Source organism: Pan troglodytes, chromosome 18 (genome assembly GCF_028858775.2).
Source record: "Pan troglodytes isolate AG18354 chromosome 18, NHGRI_mPanTro3-v2.0_pri, whole genome shotgun sequence".
In the NCBI taxonomy this organism is placed as follows: Eukaryota; Metazoa; Chordata; class Mammalia; order Primates; family Hominidae; genus Pan; species Pan troglodytes.
This window is the reverse complement of record NC_072416.2, coordinates 7540118-7554501: the sequence shown is the minus strand read 5'-3', so window position 1 is coordinate 7554501 and position 14384 is coordinate 7540118. Positions and strand designations below refer to the sequence as shown.

Here is a 14384-nt window from a genome sequence, read left to right as displayed (position 1 = left end):
CACGACTCACTGAAGCCTCAACCTCCTGGGCTCAAGCAATCCTCCCACCTCAACCTCCCAAGTAGCTGGGACTACAGGTGCATGCTACTATGCCTGGCTCATTTTTGTATTTTTTTTTTTTTTTTTTTAGAGATAGGGTCTCACTATATTGCCCGGGCTGGTCTCCAACTCCTGAGCTCAAGCAATCCTCCCGCCTGGGCCTCCCAGAGTGCTGGGATTATAGGCGTGAGCCACTGCACCTGGCCCCTATGACTTTAAAAAACTTTTTTATCAAGGTATAACTTATATAAACTGTAGAGAAGTGTCTACATTCACAGACTTCACCTGGGTGAATTTTTGCATCAATAGGTACCCAGATAACCACTGTCTGTGGCAAGATGGGTAACTGTCTAGAAAACTCCCGGGCCATCTCCCCAGTTGATATCCCTCAGGGGTCAACCCTATGCTGATCTCTCTCACCATCGATCAGTTCTGCCCGACTTTGAACTTTCAAACACTAGCCTCCCTCAGCTAGATGTTCTCTTTCTCTCTCAGCCAGTGTTTTGAGAGAACTTGCATTCCCACCGGGCACCTTCACGAATTAGGCAATGATTAATGGACTTCCTCCTTTTGCAAAATTAATCTTTGATCTGCAGCTCAGGGAAGCTGGTGATAATGGAGTGAATAAAATTCTACTCCAAGCAGGCCGGGTGCGGTGGCTCATGCCTGTAATCCCAGAACTTTGGGAGGCCAAGGCGGGTGGATCACGAGGTCAGGAGATCGAGACCATCCTGGCTAACATGGTGAAACCCCGTCTCTACTAAAAATACAAAAAATTAGCCAGGCGTGGTGGCGGGCGCTTGTAGTCCCAGCTACTTGGGAGGCTGAGGCAGGATAATGGTGTGAATCCGGGAGGCAGAGCTTGCAGTGAGCCGAGATCGTGCCACTGCACTCCAGCCTGGGCGACAGAGTGAGACTCCATCTCAAAAATAAAAAAACAAAAGAAATTTTAAAATTCCACTCCAAGTCAAGAAGCTGATGTTTTGTTGTAATTAACAGGCCAGCCTACCCCAGGGTTGGGGGATGCCTGGTTCCATTGGCTTTTTGGATTGGTTGGTTTGAGGTAGGGTCTCGCTCTGTCGCCAAGGCTGGAGTGCAGTGGTGCAATCTTAGCTCATTGCAGCCTTGAACTCCTGGACTCAAATGATTCTCCTGCCCCAGCGTCCTGAGTAGCTAGGACTATAGGTGCATGCCATCACACCCAGCTATCTTTTAAAAATATTTTTTAATAAATGGGGTCTCACTATATTGCCCAGGCTGGTCTTGCACTCCTGGGCTCAAGCCATCCTCCTGCCTCAGCCTCCCAAAGTGTTAAGATTACAGATATGAGCCACTGTGCCTGGCCTCCAGCGGCTTTTCGGGACATCAGCCTCACCTCCAACCCCCTGGGGAGTCAGGCCTGTTCACCCTTCAGCCCTTCCAGACTTAGCCAGGCAAAGACACTCTTGACACATTTTCTTCCTCCAAGAAGAAGCCAAGTCTTTACTTCGTACCAGGCACCACGTCACCCCTGTGTATTTCTCGTTTTTCTTCCTTTTGCTTTTTCTTTTTTAAAAACAACTGTATGGAGACATATTTCACTCAAAAAAGGCTCCCACTGCAAGTGTACAAGTCAATGATTTTGAGTAACTTTAGCAAGGGGCAGAACCACGCCCATGAATCAGTTTCAGAATATTTTCATCCCGCGCAAGATCTCTTGTGCCTGTTTACTGTTAATGCCTCTTCCCAGCCCTGCCCCAGGCAACCACTTAAGAGATAGAGACTTTCTATCTCTCTGGACTTGCCTGTTCGGGACACTTCACATCAATGGATCCCACACCATGTGGGCTCTGTCTGGCTTCTTTGCCTTTGAATAACGTCTTCCAGGCTTGTTGAGATGGAGCACGGTCCGTAGTTCCTGCTGTTTGTTGCTAAGTGGTATTTCTCAGTTCACTTCATAAGCGGGTATTTTCCTTATGCCCATTACAGAGATGGGAATGCTGAGACCCAGCTAGGGGAAGGGACCGGCGGCCGGCTCTGAGTGCCCCAGCGTCAGCCAACCTGCACTCATTCCCCTCAGTGACATGTCACTGCCTCCCCTGCGGGACTGGGGATCCCTCAGGGATTCATCCCCACGACCTAGCATGGTGTAGACTCACAGCCAGGCTTCTCGAATATTGACACAGTGAATTAACCCGCTGTGATTAGAAACCTACTGTCCTGGCTGCCATTCATTGCTCTTCCCTATAACGAACAGAAGCCCTGTACTCATCAGCAACCATCGACGGCCCCTTCCAGATATCCCCCCGGCTGTTCCTTCTTGCTGGTGCCACCTCGCTGTCACCTGGCTGCTGCCACAGACCACTGCCTGCCCTCCCAGCCCACACCCTTGCTGTCCTCTCTGCAGAGCCCCTGGAGGCATCGCCTTTAAGCATGAATGGAGCTGTGCAGGATCCCTCCTTGCAGCCATTCTGTGTTCTAGCTGCTCACCCTCCCCGCCCTCCGCCTGCCCTGTTTCCTCCTTATCTACAGAGACCTTTTCACTATGGCCCAGTCGTAGCTCTCTCTATCCTGCCTCAGGACCTTTGCACAGGCTGTTCCTGTGCCTAGAACACTGTTCCTTTCATCCTTTGTTCTTAGCCTGTGTCTCTACTGCAGAGAGGCTTCCCTGACCACCAGAGCTGAAGTAGGTCCCCTCGTTGCACCTCTGGAGCATTTCTTTCATAAACACTGACTTGGAGGGATTTGCAGTCACCTCCGTGAGGCTCATCCTTTGACTGGCCTTCCTGGTGGCCTCGCAGACTGGGCTGTGAGTGCCAGGCAGGGAGGCCATGTCTCTTCTGTTCACAGCTGTGTCCCAACACCTTGCATACAGTAGGTACTTGAGCTCTGTTTGCTGAGTGGCTGGAGGACAGGCTGGAGGGGGCATAAGAAAAATACCTGCTTTGCAAAGTGAACTGAGAAATACCACGTAGCACCAAAGAGATGGAACTACTGACTGCGCTCCATATGGACAAGCCTGGAAGACATTATTCAAAGGGAAAGAAGGGGAGCACCCTGCTGACCCCTTTCCTCCCACCCCTCCCATTGCCACCGTGCCCGCTCTCGGCTCCTGTTCATCGTCCCCTCTCTTGTGACCCTCACAGGACCTGGCTCGGCTGCAGGAGGGTCGGCAGCCTGAGCACCAGGACGTGACCCTGCAGAAGGTGTTGGACTCTGAGAAGCTGCTCTATGTGCTAGAGGCGGATGCGGCCATTGCCAAGCACATGAAGCACCCACAGGGGGACATGATCGCCGAGGAGTAGGTCCCTTCTGCTTCTTACCCCAGCGGAGCCATCGGGGGCTATGGGCCAGGGCGGGGGGTCCTGTTCAGCATTTGGGAGCCCGAGTCAGGGGTTATCAAGGGCTAATTAGGTGCCAGGCACGTGCCAAAGGCTTCACATGATCCTTTTTTTTTTTTTTTTGAGACGTAGTTTTGCTCTTGTTGCCCAGGCTGGACTGCAATGGCATGATCTTGGCTCAGCGCAATCTCTGCCTCCCCAGTTCAAGCTATTCTCATGCCTCAGCCTCCCAAGTAGCTGGAATTACAGGCATGCACCGCCATGCCCGGCTAATTTTTGTATTTTTAGTAGAGACAGGGTTTCTCCATGTTGGCCAGGCTGGTCTCAAACTCCAGACCTTAGGTGATCCGCCTGCCTCGACCTCCCAAAGTGCTGGGATTACACACAGTGCTGGGATTACACATGTGAGCCACTGCGCCCAGCCTCACATGATCCTCTTGATGACCCTATTTTGCAGTTGGGGAAATGGAGGCTTAGGGAGTTGATATCCCTTGTTCTGGAGCCACCAGGCTGACCTGTGAGCTTTTGAGCGAGCTCTTCCGCTGCCTGGTGCCCTGTGCCTGGCTTCCTTGGCTCACGACTCCCGGTTCAGTTTATCGTGGATGAATCAGCCCCCCTGACTCCTGCCTTGTCCCATGCCCCATCTCCACCCCGGCAAGGGCAGGGCTCTCTCGGTGCCCCACGACCCTTGGCACTTGTCCTTGGCATGGCATGCACCACACTGTGGGCCCTGCTGGATGGCAGACTCCAGAAAACAAGATCCTTCCTGCTTATTCCAGAACTTTCTATCATTCTGGGCACATAGTAGGCCCTCAGGAAACTGATGGGGGAAGGAAGGTTGAGGGAAAGTGGGTGGGGCCAGGCGCGGTGGCTCACGCCTGTGATCCCAGCACTTCGGGAGGCCGAAGCGGACGGATCACCTGAGGTCAGGAGTTCGAGACCAGCCTGACCAGCATGGTGAAACCCCGTCTCTACTAAAAATATAAAATTACCCAGGCAAGGTGGCACATGCCTATAATCCCAGCTACTCGGGAGGCTGAGGAAGGAGAATTGCTTGAACCTGGGAGGCGGAGGCTGCCATGAGCTGAGATGACGTCACTGTACTCCAGCCTGGGTGACAGAGCAAGACTCGGTCTCAAAAAAAAAAAAAAGTGCACGGGAGGAGGGGTGAGAGGATGCCGTGATTGTCTGGAACCCAAGGCCATATGGTCACTGTGTCCTTCCAGGACACTGAGGCCGGGGTCTGGGTGGGGGGCCCCTCCTGGGGTGCAGGCAGTGCCAACCAGCCCCACTAAGTGGGAGCCTCTCTGCCATCAGTATCCGCCAGCTGAAGGAGCGTGTGACCAACCTGCGCGGGAAACACAAGCAGATCTACAGGCTGGCGGTGAAGGAAGTGGATCCACAGGTCAACTGGGCGGCACTGGTGGAGGAGAAGCTGGTATGGCCTGGACGGGGCCGCCGGCTCCAGGGTTTCAGCTGGGGAGGGGGCTGTGCGTGTGCAGGGAGAGCCCACCCATGTAATGGGCATCCCGGGTCTTACCAGGGAGACAGTCATGGTCCTGATGATTTTCCAATGTGCCCATGAAAAGAGTGAGGCTCAGAGAAGTGCAGCACGAAGTCAGGGTCACACAGCTCAAGCGGTGGAGATTCAGACTCTGTCCCCTGTCAGCCACACCTCGCTGCTGCTCCTGGGTTCCACTTTCCAACCCTGGCATGTTGGGGTCCTGGTGCCATTTTGTGGGCAGGCTGGGGCGGAAGCAGCCAGGCTTCTGGCCTGTTGCTCCCTTTCCTGGGCGCTCACCACAGAGAAGCAGACAGCCACTGCAGCTAGATGTCCCGGCTTCAAGCCTTAGCTTCCCCAATTTTATTTATTTATTTATTTATTTATTTTTGAGACAAGGTCTCACTCTATCGCACAGGCTAGAGTGCAGTGGCACGATCACGGCTCACTGCAGCCTCAACTTCCCAGGCTTAGGTGATCCTCCCACCTCAGCCTCCCAAGTAGCTGGAATTACAGGTGCACGCCACCATACCTGGCTAATTTTTTGTATTTTTATAGAGACGGGGCTTTGCCACATTGGCCAGGCTGGTCTCAAACTCCTGAGCTTCCCCAATTTTATTTATTTATTTATTTATTTATTTATTTATTTATTTATTTATTTATTTTTGAGACAAGGTCTCACTCTGTCGCACAGGCTAGAGTGCAGTGGCACGATCACGGCTCACTGCAGCCTCAACTTCCCAGGCTTAGGTGATCCTCCCACCTCAGCCTCCCAAGTAGCTGGAATTACAGGTGCACGCCACCATACCTGGCTAATTTTTTGTATTTTTATAGAGACGGGGATTTGCTACATTGGCCAGGCTGGTCTCAAACTCCTGGGCTCAAGCGATCCGCCCCCATTGGCTTCCCAAAGTGCCTGGATGACAGGCATCAGTCACCATGCCTGGCCAGCTTTCCCAATGTTAGTGGCGTGACCCTGGGCAGGTGACTGGCCCTCATTCAGCCTCAGCCTCTGTGTCCTCATCTGAGAGATGGGAAGTAACCATGTGGACCCCTGAGGCTCTGTGAGATGAAGGATGATATGGGTCAGTGCTCAGCAAACAGAACCTCAGGGTTGAAGGTGTGGCCAGCATCTCCTTGTGGCTCTGCAGGGCCCCGTGAAAAAGAGAGCACCATCATGCCCACTCCCGAGGCTCCTGGGGTGGCCACACATCCCCAGCCCTCAGCCCACCCTCTCCCTATTGCTTCTCTGCCCTCCTGGCCAGGACAAGCTGAGCAACCAGAGCTTTGGGACTGACCTGCCGCTGGTGGACCACCAAGTGGAGGAGCATAACATCTTCCACAATGAGGTCAAGGCCATCGGGCCCCACCTGGCCAAGGACGGGGACAAGGTGGGGCGTGTGCTGGTGTGGTGGGGACCCAGGGATGGAGGGGGCCGCGCCTGCGTCCTGGCCCTGACCCATGCCCTCGGCTCTGTCCTCAGGAGCAGAACAGCGAACTCCGGGCCAAGTACCAGAAACTGCTGGTGAGGAGCTCCCTGGGGGAAAGGCCTCATGGGGAGAGGAGAGGATGGGAAGCTTGGAGTCGGGGGGACAGGGATGTATTCTTTTAGAAATGACATAGGCAGCCGGGCACGGTGGCTCACGCCTAGCACTTTGGGAGGCAGAGGCAGGAGGATCACTTGAGCCCACGAGTTTGAGACCATCCTGGGCAACATAGTGAGACTCCAGCTCTACAAAACATTTAAAAATTAGCTGGGCTTGGTGGCATGCCTGTGGTCCCAGCTACTTGGGAGGCTAAAGTGGGAGGATCGCTTGAGCCCAGGAGGTGGAGGCTGCAATGAGCTGTGATGGTGCCACTCCACTCCAGCCTGGGAAACAGAGCAAAACCCTGTCTAAAAAAAAAAAAAAAGAAAAGGCGTGCAGTAAACGTTTCAATCAGGAGAGGGGTTGAGGTGGGAAGAGACGTGCCCCGAGCGGCTGCCAGGTCTGCCCTGGTTGTGCAGGGAAAACCCTAACAGACCCCAGGGGTACAGCCTGTCCTGCTTATTTCTTTATTATCTGCTGTGTGCCAAGTATGATGCCACTTGCTTTCTATACAAAAGCTTTCCATTTTCCTTCCCAAACCTGTAAATAATGCATTCTTTTAAAAATTGCATGAGTGTTATGCAAATGCTTCCTTGTTGCCAATGTTTCGGACATCTCAGAGAATACAGAGGCAGCATTGTGTCGCTGTAAGGAGCCATGCTTCCTCTGCTCCTTAGTGTTAGTGGTGACACCTTGAGCAAGTTACTTAGCCTCTGGGAGCCTCAGTTTCCTCATCTGAGAAATGGAGTTCCTACGTGTTCCTGTCTCATAGGGTCGCTTTGAGGATGAAATGAGTCAGTGTTGCAGAAGTTCGTCATGCGTGGAGGGCCCCATGTACCAAAATGCAAACATCCCTCCTTTCCCTTGTACCCCCGCTTCTCAGACGTACAGTGGTGCTTTCCTTCCAGCCCTCTATAAGACGATCATGATACAGATAAAAGTAGAAGCTATAGTTACTGATATTTGTTGAGCACCAACTATATGCCAGTCTCTGTGCGCTGTGAGGTCAGGACTGTCATCTTCCCCATTTACAGATGGGCGAACTAAGCCTTCACAAAAATGTCAGTTCCGTAAGGGTTTTGTGTGTTTCGTTCACTGCTGTATCCCCAGTGTCTGGAGCCATGTCCAGCATGTAGTAGATGCTCAGTAAACATTTACTGAATGAATGAATGAGTTTCAGGGGTTCAGGTAACTTGTCTAAGGGGGCCTGGCCTGGACGTGGCTAAGCTGGGCTTGTCCTCAGGCCAGCCATAGCTGGGCTTGTCCTCAGGCCAGCCATAGCCGGGCCCTGCAGGAGGTAGGGAAGGAAGCGAGCAGTGGCAGCGGGCTGAGGACGCAGCCCTGTCCTTGCCCCGGCCCCTTCAGGCAGCATCACAGGCCCGGCAGCAGCACCTGAGTTTGCTGCAGGACTACATGCAGCGCTGCACCAATGAGCTGTACTGGCTGGACCAGCAGGCCAAGGGCCGCATGCAGTACGACTGGAGTGACCGCAACCTCGACTACCCCAGCCGCCGGCGCCAGTATGAGGTGGGTTCTGGGGGCCTGGGGCATCAGGGAGGAGGCAGCCCTGGAAGGAGCACGGGACCGCCAGGCTGGGCACTGAGGCCCCTCCACTGCCCCCCACTGCAGAATTTCATCAACCGGAACCTGGAGGCCAAAGAGGAGAGAATCAACAAACTGCACAGCGAGGGCGACCAGCTGCTGGCGGCCGAGCACCCTGGGAGGAACTCCATTGAGGTTCATGCACCCCGAGACCAGACACCTCCCCCAGGGTGGCTTCTGGTCGGCCGCTGCCTGTGGGCCGCCTGGAGCTCGGGCAGACCCCGGAGCTGGGGGTCCTGCAAGCTGCATCTTGTGTCTGTCTGTCTCTTTCTTGCTATGTCTGACTCTGCCTCCTCCATTTATCCTGATCCGTTGACACTTCTGCCCTCAGCCCCTGGACTTCTGAAGCCCCTGTGGGGTCTGTATTAGTTTCCTAAAGTTGCTGCAACAAGTTAAAACAAACTTAGTGGCTTTAAACAACAGAAATTCATTTTCTCAGAGGTCTGTGGGCTGTAAGTCTGAAATCAAGGTGTCTTAGGGCCTCATTCCCTCTGGAAGCTCCAGGACATGTGCCTTCCTTGCTCTTCTGGCTTCTGGGGGTTGCCAGCAGCCCTTGGCTTGTGGCTGCATCATTCCAGTCCCTTCCTCCGTCTTCACATGGCCTTCTCTCCCCATGTCTCTCTGTGTCCTCTCTTCTTATAAGGATATCAGTCAATGGATTTAGGGCTCACCCTAATTTCAGGATCCTTAACTAATGACATCTGCAAAGATCTTATTCCCAAATAAGGTCGCATTCTTCCCAACCCCCACAATCCCACCAACCCCGCCTGAGATGGAGTTTCGCTGTTGTTGCCCAGGCTGGAGTGCAATGGTGTAATCTTGGCTCACTGCAACCTCCACCTCCCGGGTTCAAGCAACTCTCCTGCCTCAGCCTCCCGAGTAGCTGGGACTATAGCCGCACACCACCACGCCCAGCTAATTTTTGTATTTTTAGTAGAGACAGGGCCTCATCATGTGGGCCAGGCTAGTCTCAAACTCCTGACCTCAGGTGATCCACCCGCCTCGGCCTCCCAAAGTGCTGCGATTACAGGTGTGAGCCACCATGCCTGGCCAGGGTCATGGATTTGGTGGGACACTGTTCGGTCCATGACAGTGCCTTTGTACAGATTTGCTGAAGGCACCACAGCCCCCACTTGCCCCTTGTGCACCACACAGCCTGGGCATCCATATGTGGCATCCCTGTTTGGCTCCTTGACGTGACCCCTCTCTCCTCCTCCCACTCCTGAGCAGAAGCTGGCTACCCCTGTGGTAGCCACACCCAGACAGATGCCAGATGCCTCCCTCCCCCGCCATGCCCCAGCCCAATATCCCAGCAGTCCCTCCCTTGGTGTCTGCAGTACCTGCCCAGTGGTGACCAGCCCCTTCTCTTCCTGGCAGGCACACATGGAGGCTGTGCACGCAGACTGGAAGGAGTACCTGAACCTGCTCATCTGCGAGGAGAGCCACCTCAAGTACATGGAGGACTACCACCAGGTACTTACCTTTCCTGGGAGTCCCCCCAGCACCGGGGGTGCTACTCTCTGAGAGCGCTCAGTGCCTACCTGGCTCATGTGTGGCCTCGTGCTGCTTGGTCCAGGAGCCTTGCGGGGCAGCCATCCCAGGGCCCCGGCACCCGTGCTTCTGATGGCGTGTGCAGACATGTCCCAAGCTTGCCGGCCCCTGTCCAACTTCCCTGGGGACCAGGGCCAGAGTCTGATTCCCCAGGTCACATGGGGCCCAGGGTGAGTGTGTGGGGTTTTAATTTTGGTAAAATCTATAATATACATGCAGATACATAAAACAAAATTTGCCTTTTTTTTTTTTTTTTTTTTTGAGGGAGAGTCTTGCCCTGTCACCCAGGCTGGAGTGCAGTGGTGCCATCTCGGCTCACTGCAACCTCCACCTCCTGGGTTCAAGTGATTCTCCTGCCTCAGCCTCCTGAACAGCTGGGATTACAAGTGCCCACCACCACACCCAGCTAATTTTTGTATTTTCAGTAAAGATGGGGTTTCGCCATGTTGGTCAGGTTGGTCTCGAACTCCTGACCTCAGGTGATCCTCGCGCCTCGGCCTCCTAAAGTGCTGGGATTACAGGTGTGAGCCACCACACCCAGCCAGTTTGCATTTTTAAGTGTACAATTCAGTGGCATTCATTGCATTCGCAATGTTGTGCAACCATCACCACCATCTACTTGCAAAACTTTCCATCACCCCAAACAGAAACCCTATACCCTGGCTGGGCACGGTAGCTCATGCCTGTAATTCCAGCACTCTGGGAAGCCAAGGCGACTGGATCACCTGAGGTCAGGAGTTCAAGACCAGCCTGGCCAACATGATGAAACCCCATCTCTACTAAAATACAAAAGTTAGCCAGGTGTGGTGGCCCATATCTGTAGTCCCAGATGGGAGGCTGAGGCAGGAGAACTGCTTGAACCCAGGAGGCAGAGGTTGCAGTGAGCTGAGATCGCGCCATTGCACTCCAGCCTGAGCGACAGAGTGAGACTCCGCCTCAAAAAAAAAAAAAAAAAAAACAACCCCGTACTCATTAGGCAGTAAGTTTTCCATTCCCACTCCCCCAGCCCCGGGTCACCTCTGGTCTTCTTGCTGTCTCTATGGACTTGCCTGTTCCAGAAGTTTCACACCTAGAACGAATATGAAGAATCAGTGGGATCATGCAATCTCTGCCCTTTTGTGTCTGGCTTCTCTCACTGAGCATCATGTTTTCCGGGTTCATCCGTGTTGTAGCATTTTCAGTGCTTCACCCCTTTTTATGGCTGAATCATATCCTATTGTATGGCTAGACCGCTGTGTTTATCCACTCATCTGTGGCTGGACACTTGTCTGTTTCCAGAGGAATGAGAGTTCTTAAGAAGCTGCAGGTAATTCTTAGGATTGAGGTGTCTGGGGAAAGCTGGATGTGGGCGACGCCGTGTCACTCCTCATTCACTGTCTGAGCCGCATGGTGGGGGCTTCAGGTCCTGTGTATGGCTGCAGCCCAGGTGCTCAGCCCAGGGGATAGCTGACAGTGACCCAAGAGTTGATAGACTGAAGAATGGGCAAGAGAATTTTCGAGAACAAAAAGGGGAGGCTATTTACCAAAACCTAGAAAGAAGCTATAGTATTAAGTCTGGATGTTCCTAGTACTGAGAGAGGAACTGAATCAAAGACACCTCAAGAGTTACTGATATATCCAAGAAAACATGTCACAGAGGTGGCATCTCGTGGATGGGTGGGAAGGGACCTGGCTTCTCCCAGTGAGGCCCCTAAGGAGCCAGCTCAGGGAGGGTGGGGCTGTCTCCATGCAGAGGAGCCTCAGGCTCAGCTCAGGGTCCCATGCTGAACTCCAGGTGAATCGGAGGCCCAGCCCCGCCTGAGGGATGAGCTTGAAGCCTCGGACAGAAGCCCAGGTGCTTCTAGTGGTTTCCTGGCTGTAACAGAGCCACCTTCTCCCCTAGTTTCACAAAGACGTGAAGGACGCTCAGGAGCTGCTGCGCAAGGTGGACTCGGACCTGAACCAGAAGTATGGCCCTGACTTCAAGGACCGGTACCAGATTGAGCTGCTGCTGCGGGAGCTGGATGTGAGCGATGGCCCAGGACCCCTGCTGGCCCGGGGGGCGGGGGACCCCTCTACACCATGCCTGCCCTCAGCCCTGTACTGGCCCCTCCACAGCACCCCACCTGCTGAATCCAGCCCCTGCTCTGCGTCCTCCCACCAGGGGGAAGGCTGTTGGTCTCACCTGGGCCCCTGACCCCGTTCTCTCCAGGACCAGGAGAAGGTGCTGGACAAGTATGAGGACGTGGTGCGGGGACTGCAGAAGCGAGGTCAGCAGGTGGTGCCCCTTAAGTACCGCCGGGAGACTCCGCTCAAGCCCATCCCCGTGGAGGCACTCTGTGACTTTGAGGGGGAGCAGGTGCGCGGGGCCAGCTCCTCTGTTCACATCACTACAAAGTCTTCGGGGTAACATGGTTGGATCCAGGGCCTCAGGCGCCGTTCTCAGGAGCCTGTGCCTGTCTCCATGGTGTCACTCTGCCAACCCTTCCCCTCGTGCAGGCCAACTGGCACCCCTATGCCACCCCCACCTCGGCTGCCCTGGCCTTGTGTTCCACCAGCTTAGCAACCCCAGTCCCTCCTCAGAAGTCCCAGGCCAGGTTCTCATTGGCTCACTGTGAGTCACGTGTCCATCCTACACCAATCACTGTGGCCAGGGAACGCCAGGGTCCACCCTATACCAATGACTGTGGCTGGCGAATGCCAGTCATTGGCCAGGTCCAAGTCACGTGTCCATCTGGAGCTTGGGAATGGAGAAGGAGAGACCACAGGGACTGGGAATTGGGAGGGAAAGTTCCCCAAAGGGAAATGGAGATGGGTTGCTGGGCCGGCAGCCTTAACACATGTGCTTCTCCTGCATGCCCCTCCCCACTCTACGGGGAGGGTCCAAGTGATGAGCCGGGGCTCCCCAGGTCCAGGAGTCGGGGGGTGAGATGGCAACCGGGCTCCCAGGCCCTCAGGCCCTGCCGGGATCCTGACTGTCCAGCCTGCCCCCGCCAGGGCCTGATCGCGCGGGGCTACAGCTACACCCTGCAGAAGAACAACGGGGAGAGCTGGGAGCTCATGGACAGCGCTGGGAACAAGCTGATTGCTCCGGCCGTCTGTTTTGTGATCCCCCCCACAGACCCTGAGGCCCTGGCTCTGGCTGACAGGTACAAGGGCAAAGGCGGGAGCCTGCATGGACCAGTCCCACCCCCAGGGCTTCTCAGGCCCCATTCATAGCCCTGGGGATTTGGACTCAGCCTGTGGGGAGCGCGGGGTCGCTGACACTCTCCATCTGCACCCCCTTGGAAGTTCATGCAGGAGAGGGGCAGATCGTGGGCCAGCTGACTTGCTAAACATGAATGTCCAGCTCTGGGCTTCGTCCTGGCCCCCTGACGAGTTTCTAAGCAGTTTCTAAGGGCCCCTGACTCCCGCACGCACTGCTCCCTGTACCTGCAGACCCCAGCCCCTTGGCTGGAGGACTCAGCTGGGATAAGGGCTGCCTCCTCTTTGCTCCCAGGCACCTTCTTCCACTGCGCGCACAGCTTTTTATTAAGTGACTAGCGTATGCGTCAGTCTCGTTGGGCCTGGGCCCCTTGAATTTCCTCTCTCCAGGGCCTAGTTAAGTACCTGGTACAAAGTAGGTGCCCAGGAACTCCTTACTGAATGAGTGGATGATTCAAGGAATGCCTTCATTTATTAAGTATTTATTGAGCACCTACTGTGTATGCTCCCTCAGAGGTAACATCTTGGTGGAGAATATTGGACAGACAATTTTAGGTAGTAAGACTTCCTACGAAAGAGGAGGGAAGGAGGGAGAAGAGCTCTGAGCCCAGGAGCACAGAAAGGCCAGTGCCACAGTGAGCACTTGCTGTCCGCATCTAAGGAGCTGTCAGGCTCCTCTGGGGTGTCTGCCCAGCCACAGTCCGCAGTCCCGCCTCTGTGGGTGCAGGGGGTGGTGGGCTGCCCAGGTTCCCAGCTCATTTCTGTCCTCACAGCCTGGGCAGCCAGTACCGGAGCGTGCGGCAGAAGGCAGCTGGGAGCAAACGCACGCTGCAGCAGCGGTATGAGGTGCTGAAGACTGAGAATCCCGGAGGTGGGTGCCAGGGCCACTCGCCTGAGGCTCTGGGGGTACCGGGGAGGAGGGGCTGGACCAGGGTCTGTGCTGTGGATGAGACGGCGGGGGGCTGGCTGCCTAGGTCCATCCCTGGGCCTCACGCCCCTGGCCCGTTGTCACACCTGCCTGTGTCCTCCCTCCCTCCACAGATGCCTCTGACCTACAGGGGCGGCAGCTGCTGGCTGGCTTGGATAAGGTGGCCAGCGACCTGGACCGGCAGGAGAAGGCCATCACAGGGATCCTGCGGCCACCACTGGAGCAAGGCCGGGCTGTGCAGGACAGTGCCGAGCGGGCCAAGGACCTCAAGGTACCTGCGGGTCAGGAGCACAGGTGGAGCCGGGGGAGCCCTGCACTGGCCCCCTGGGGCCCCTATTTGAGGTCTTTTCCCCATGGAGTCTTGGGATATTCACTGCAGCTGTCTGACAGGGACAGCCTGCTGCATGTAACCGGGTCCCGAGTCATGGAGGTGGCAGGGCTGCTGTCATTACCTCCCCAGGAGAAAGAGCTGGCAAGACTTGCATTGTTCCTGCACGGCTTGTCGATCTGACACCTGGCATGGCACTTGGGCTGTGGAATTCCGCAGGACTGGGTCACCGGCTGGCTTGACCGCACATGTTAGCGTTTATATTTATAAACTCCAGGCCTCAGTGTCTTCAGTAGGATGGGTTGGCCCTGCTCACAGGGCAGTGGCGAGGACAGGGTGAGCTGAT

General features: G+C 55.1%; 1 protein-coding gene across 1 annotated transcript in view; it reads left to right on the top strand.

Moving 5' to 3' along the window:
* The window catches only part of PPL (periplakin), a 53076-nt gene that overhangs the window by 28409 nt on the left and 10283 nt on the right, over nt 1–14384 (top strand). The window contains exons 3-14 of the mRNA XM_016929355.4: nt 3165–3319; nt 4677–4797; nt 6126–6251; nt 6344–6385; nt 7812–7973; nt 8076–8183; nt 9426–9521; nt 11482–11604; nt 11791–11937; nt 12576–12727; nt 13556–13653; nt 13824–13981. Coding sequence (XP_016784844.2) covers nt 3165–3319; nt 4677–4797; nt 6126–6251; nt 6344–6385; nt 7812–7973; nt 8076–8183; nt 9426–9521; nt 11482–11604; nt 11791–11937; nt 12576–12727; nt 13556–13653; nt 13824–13981 — 1488 coding nt within the window. The remainder of the gene's footprint in view (nt 1–3164; nt 3320–4676; nt 4798–6125; nt 6252–6343; nt 6386–7811; nt 7974–8075; nt 8184–9425; nt 9522–11481; nt 11605–11790; nt 11938–12575; nt 12728–13555; nt 13654–13823; nt 13982–14384) is intronic.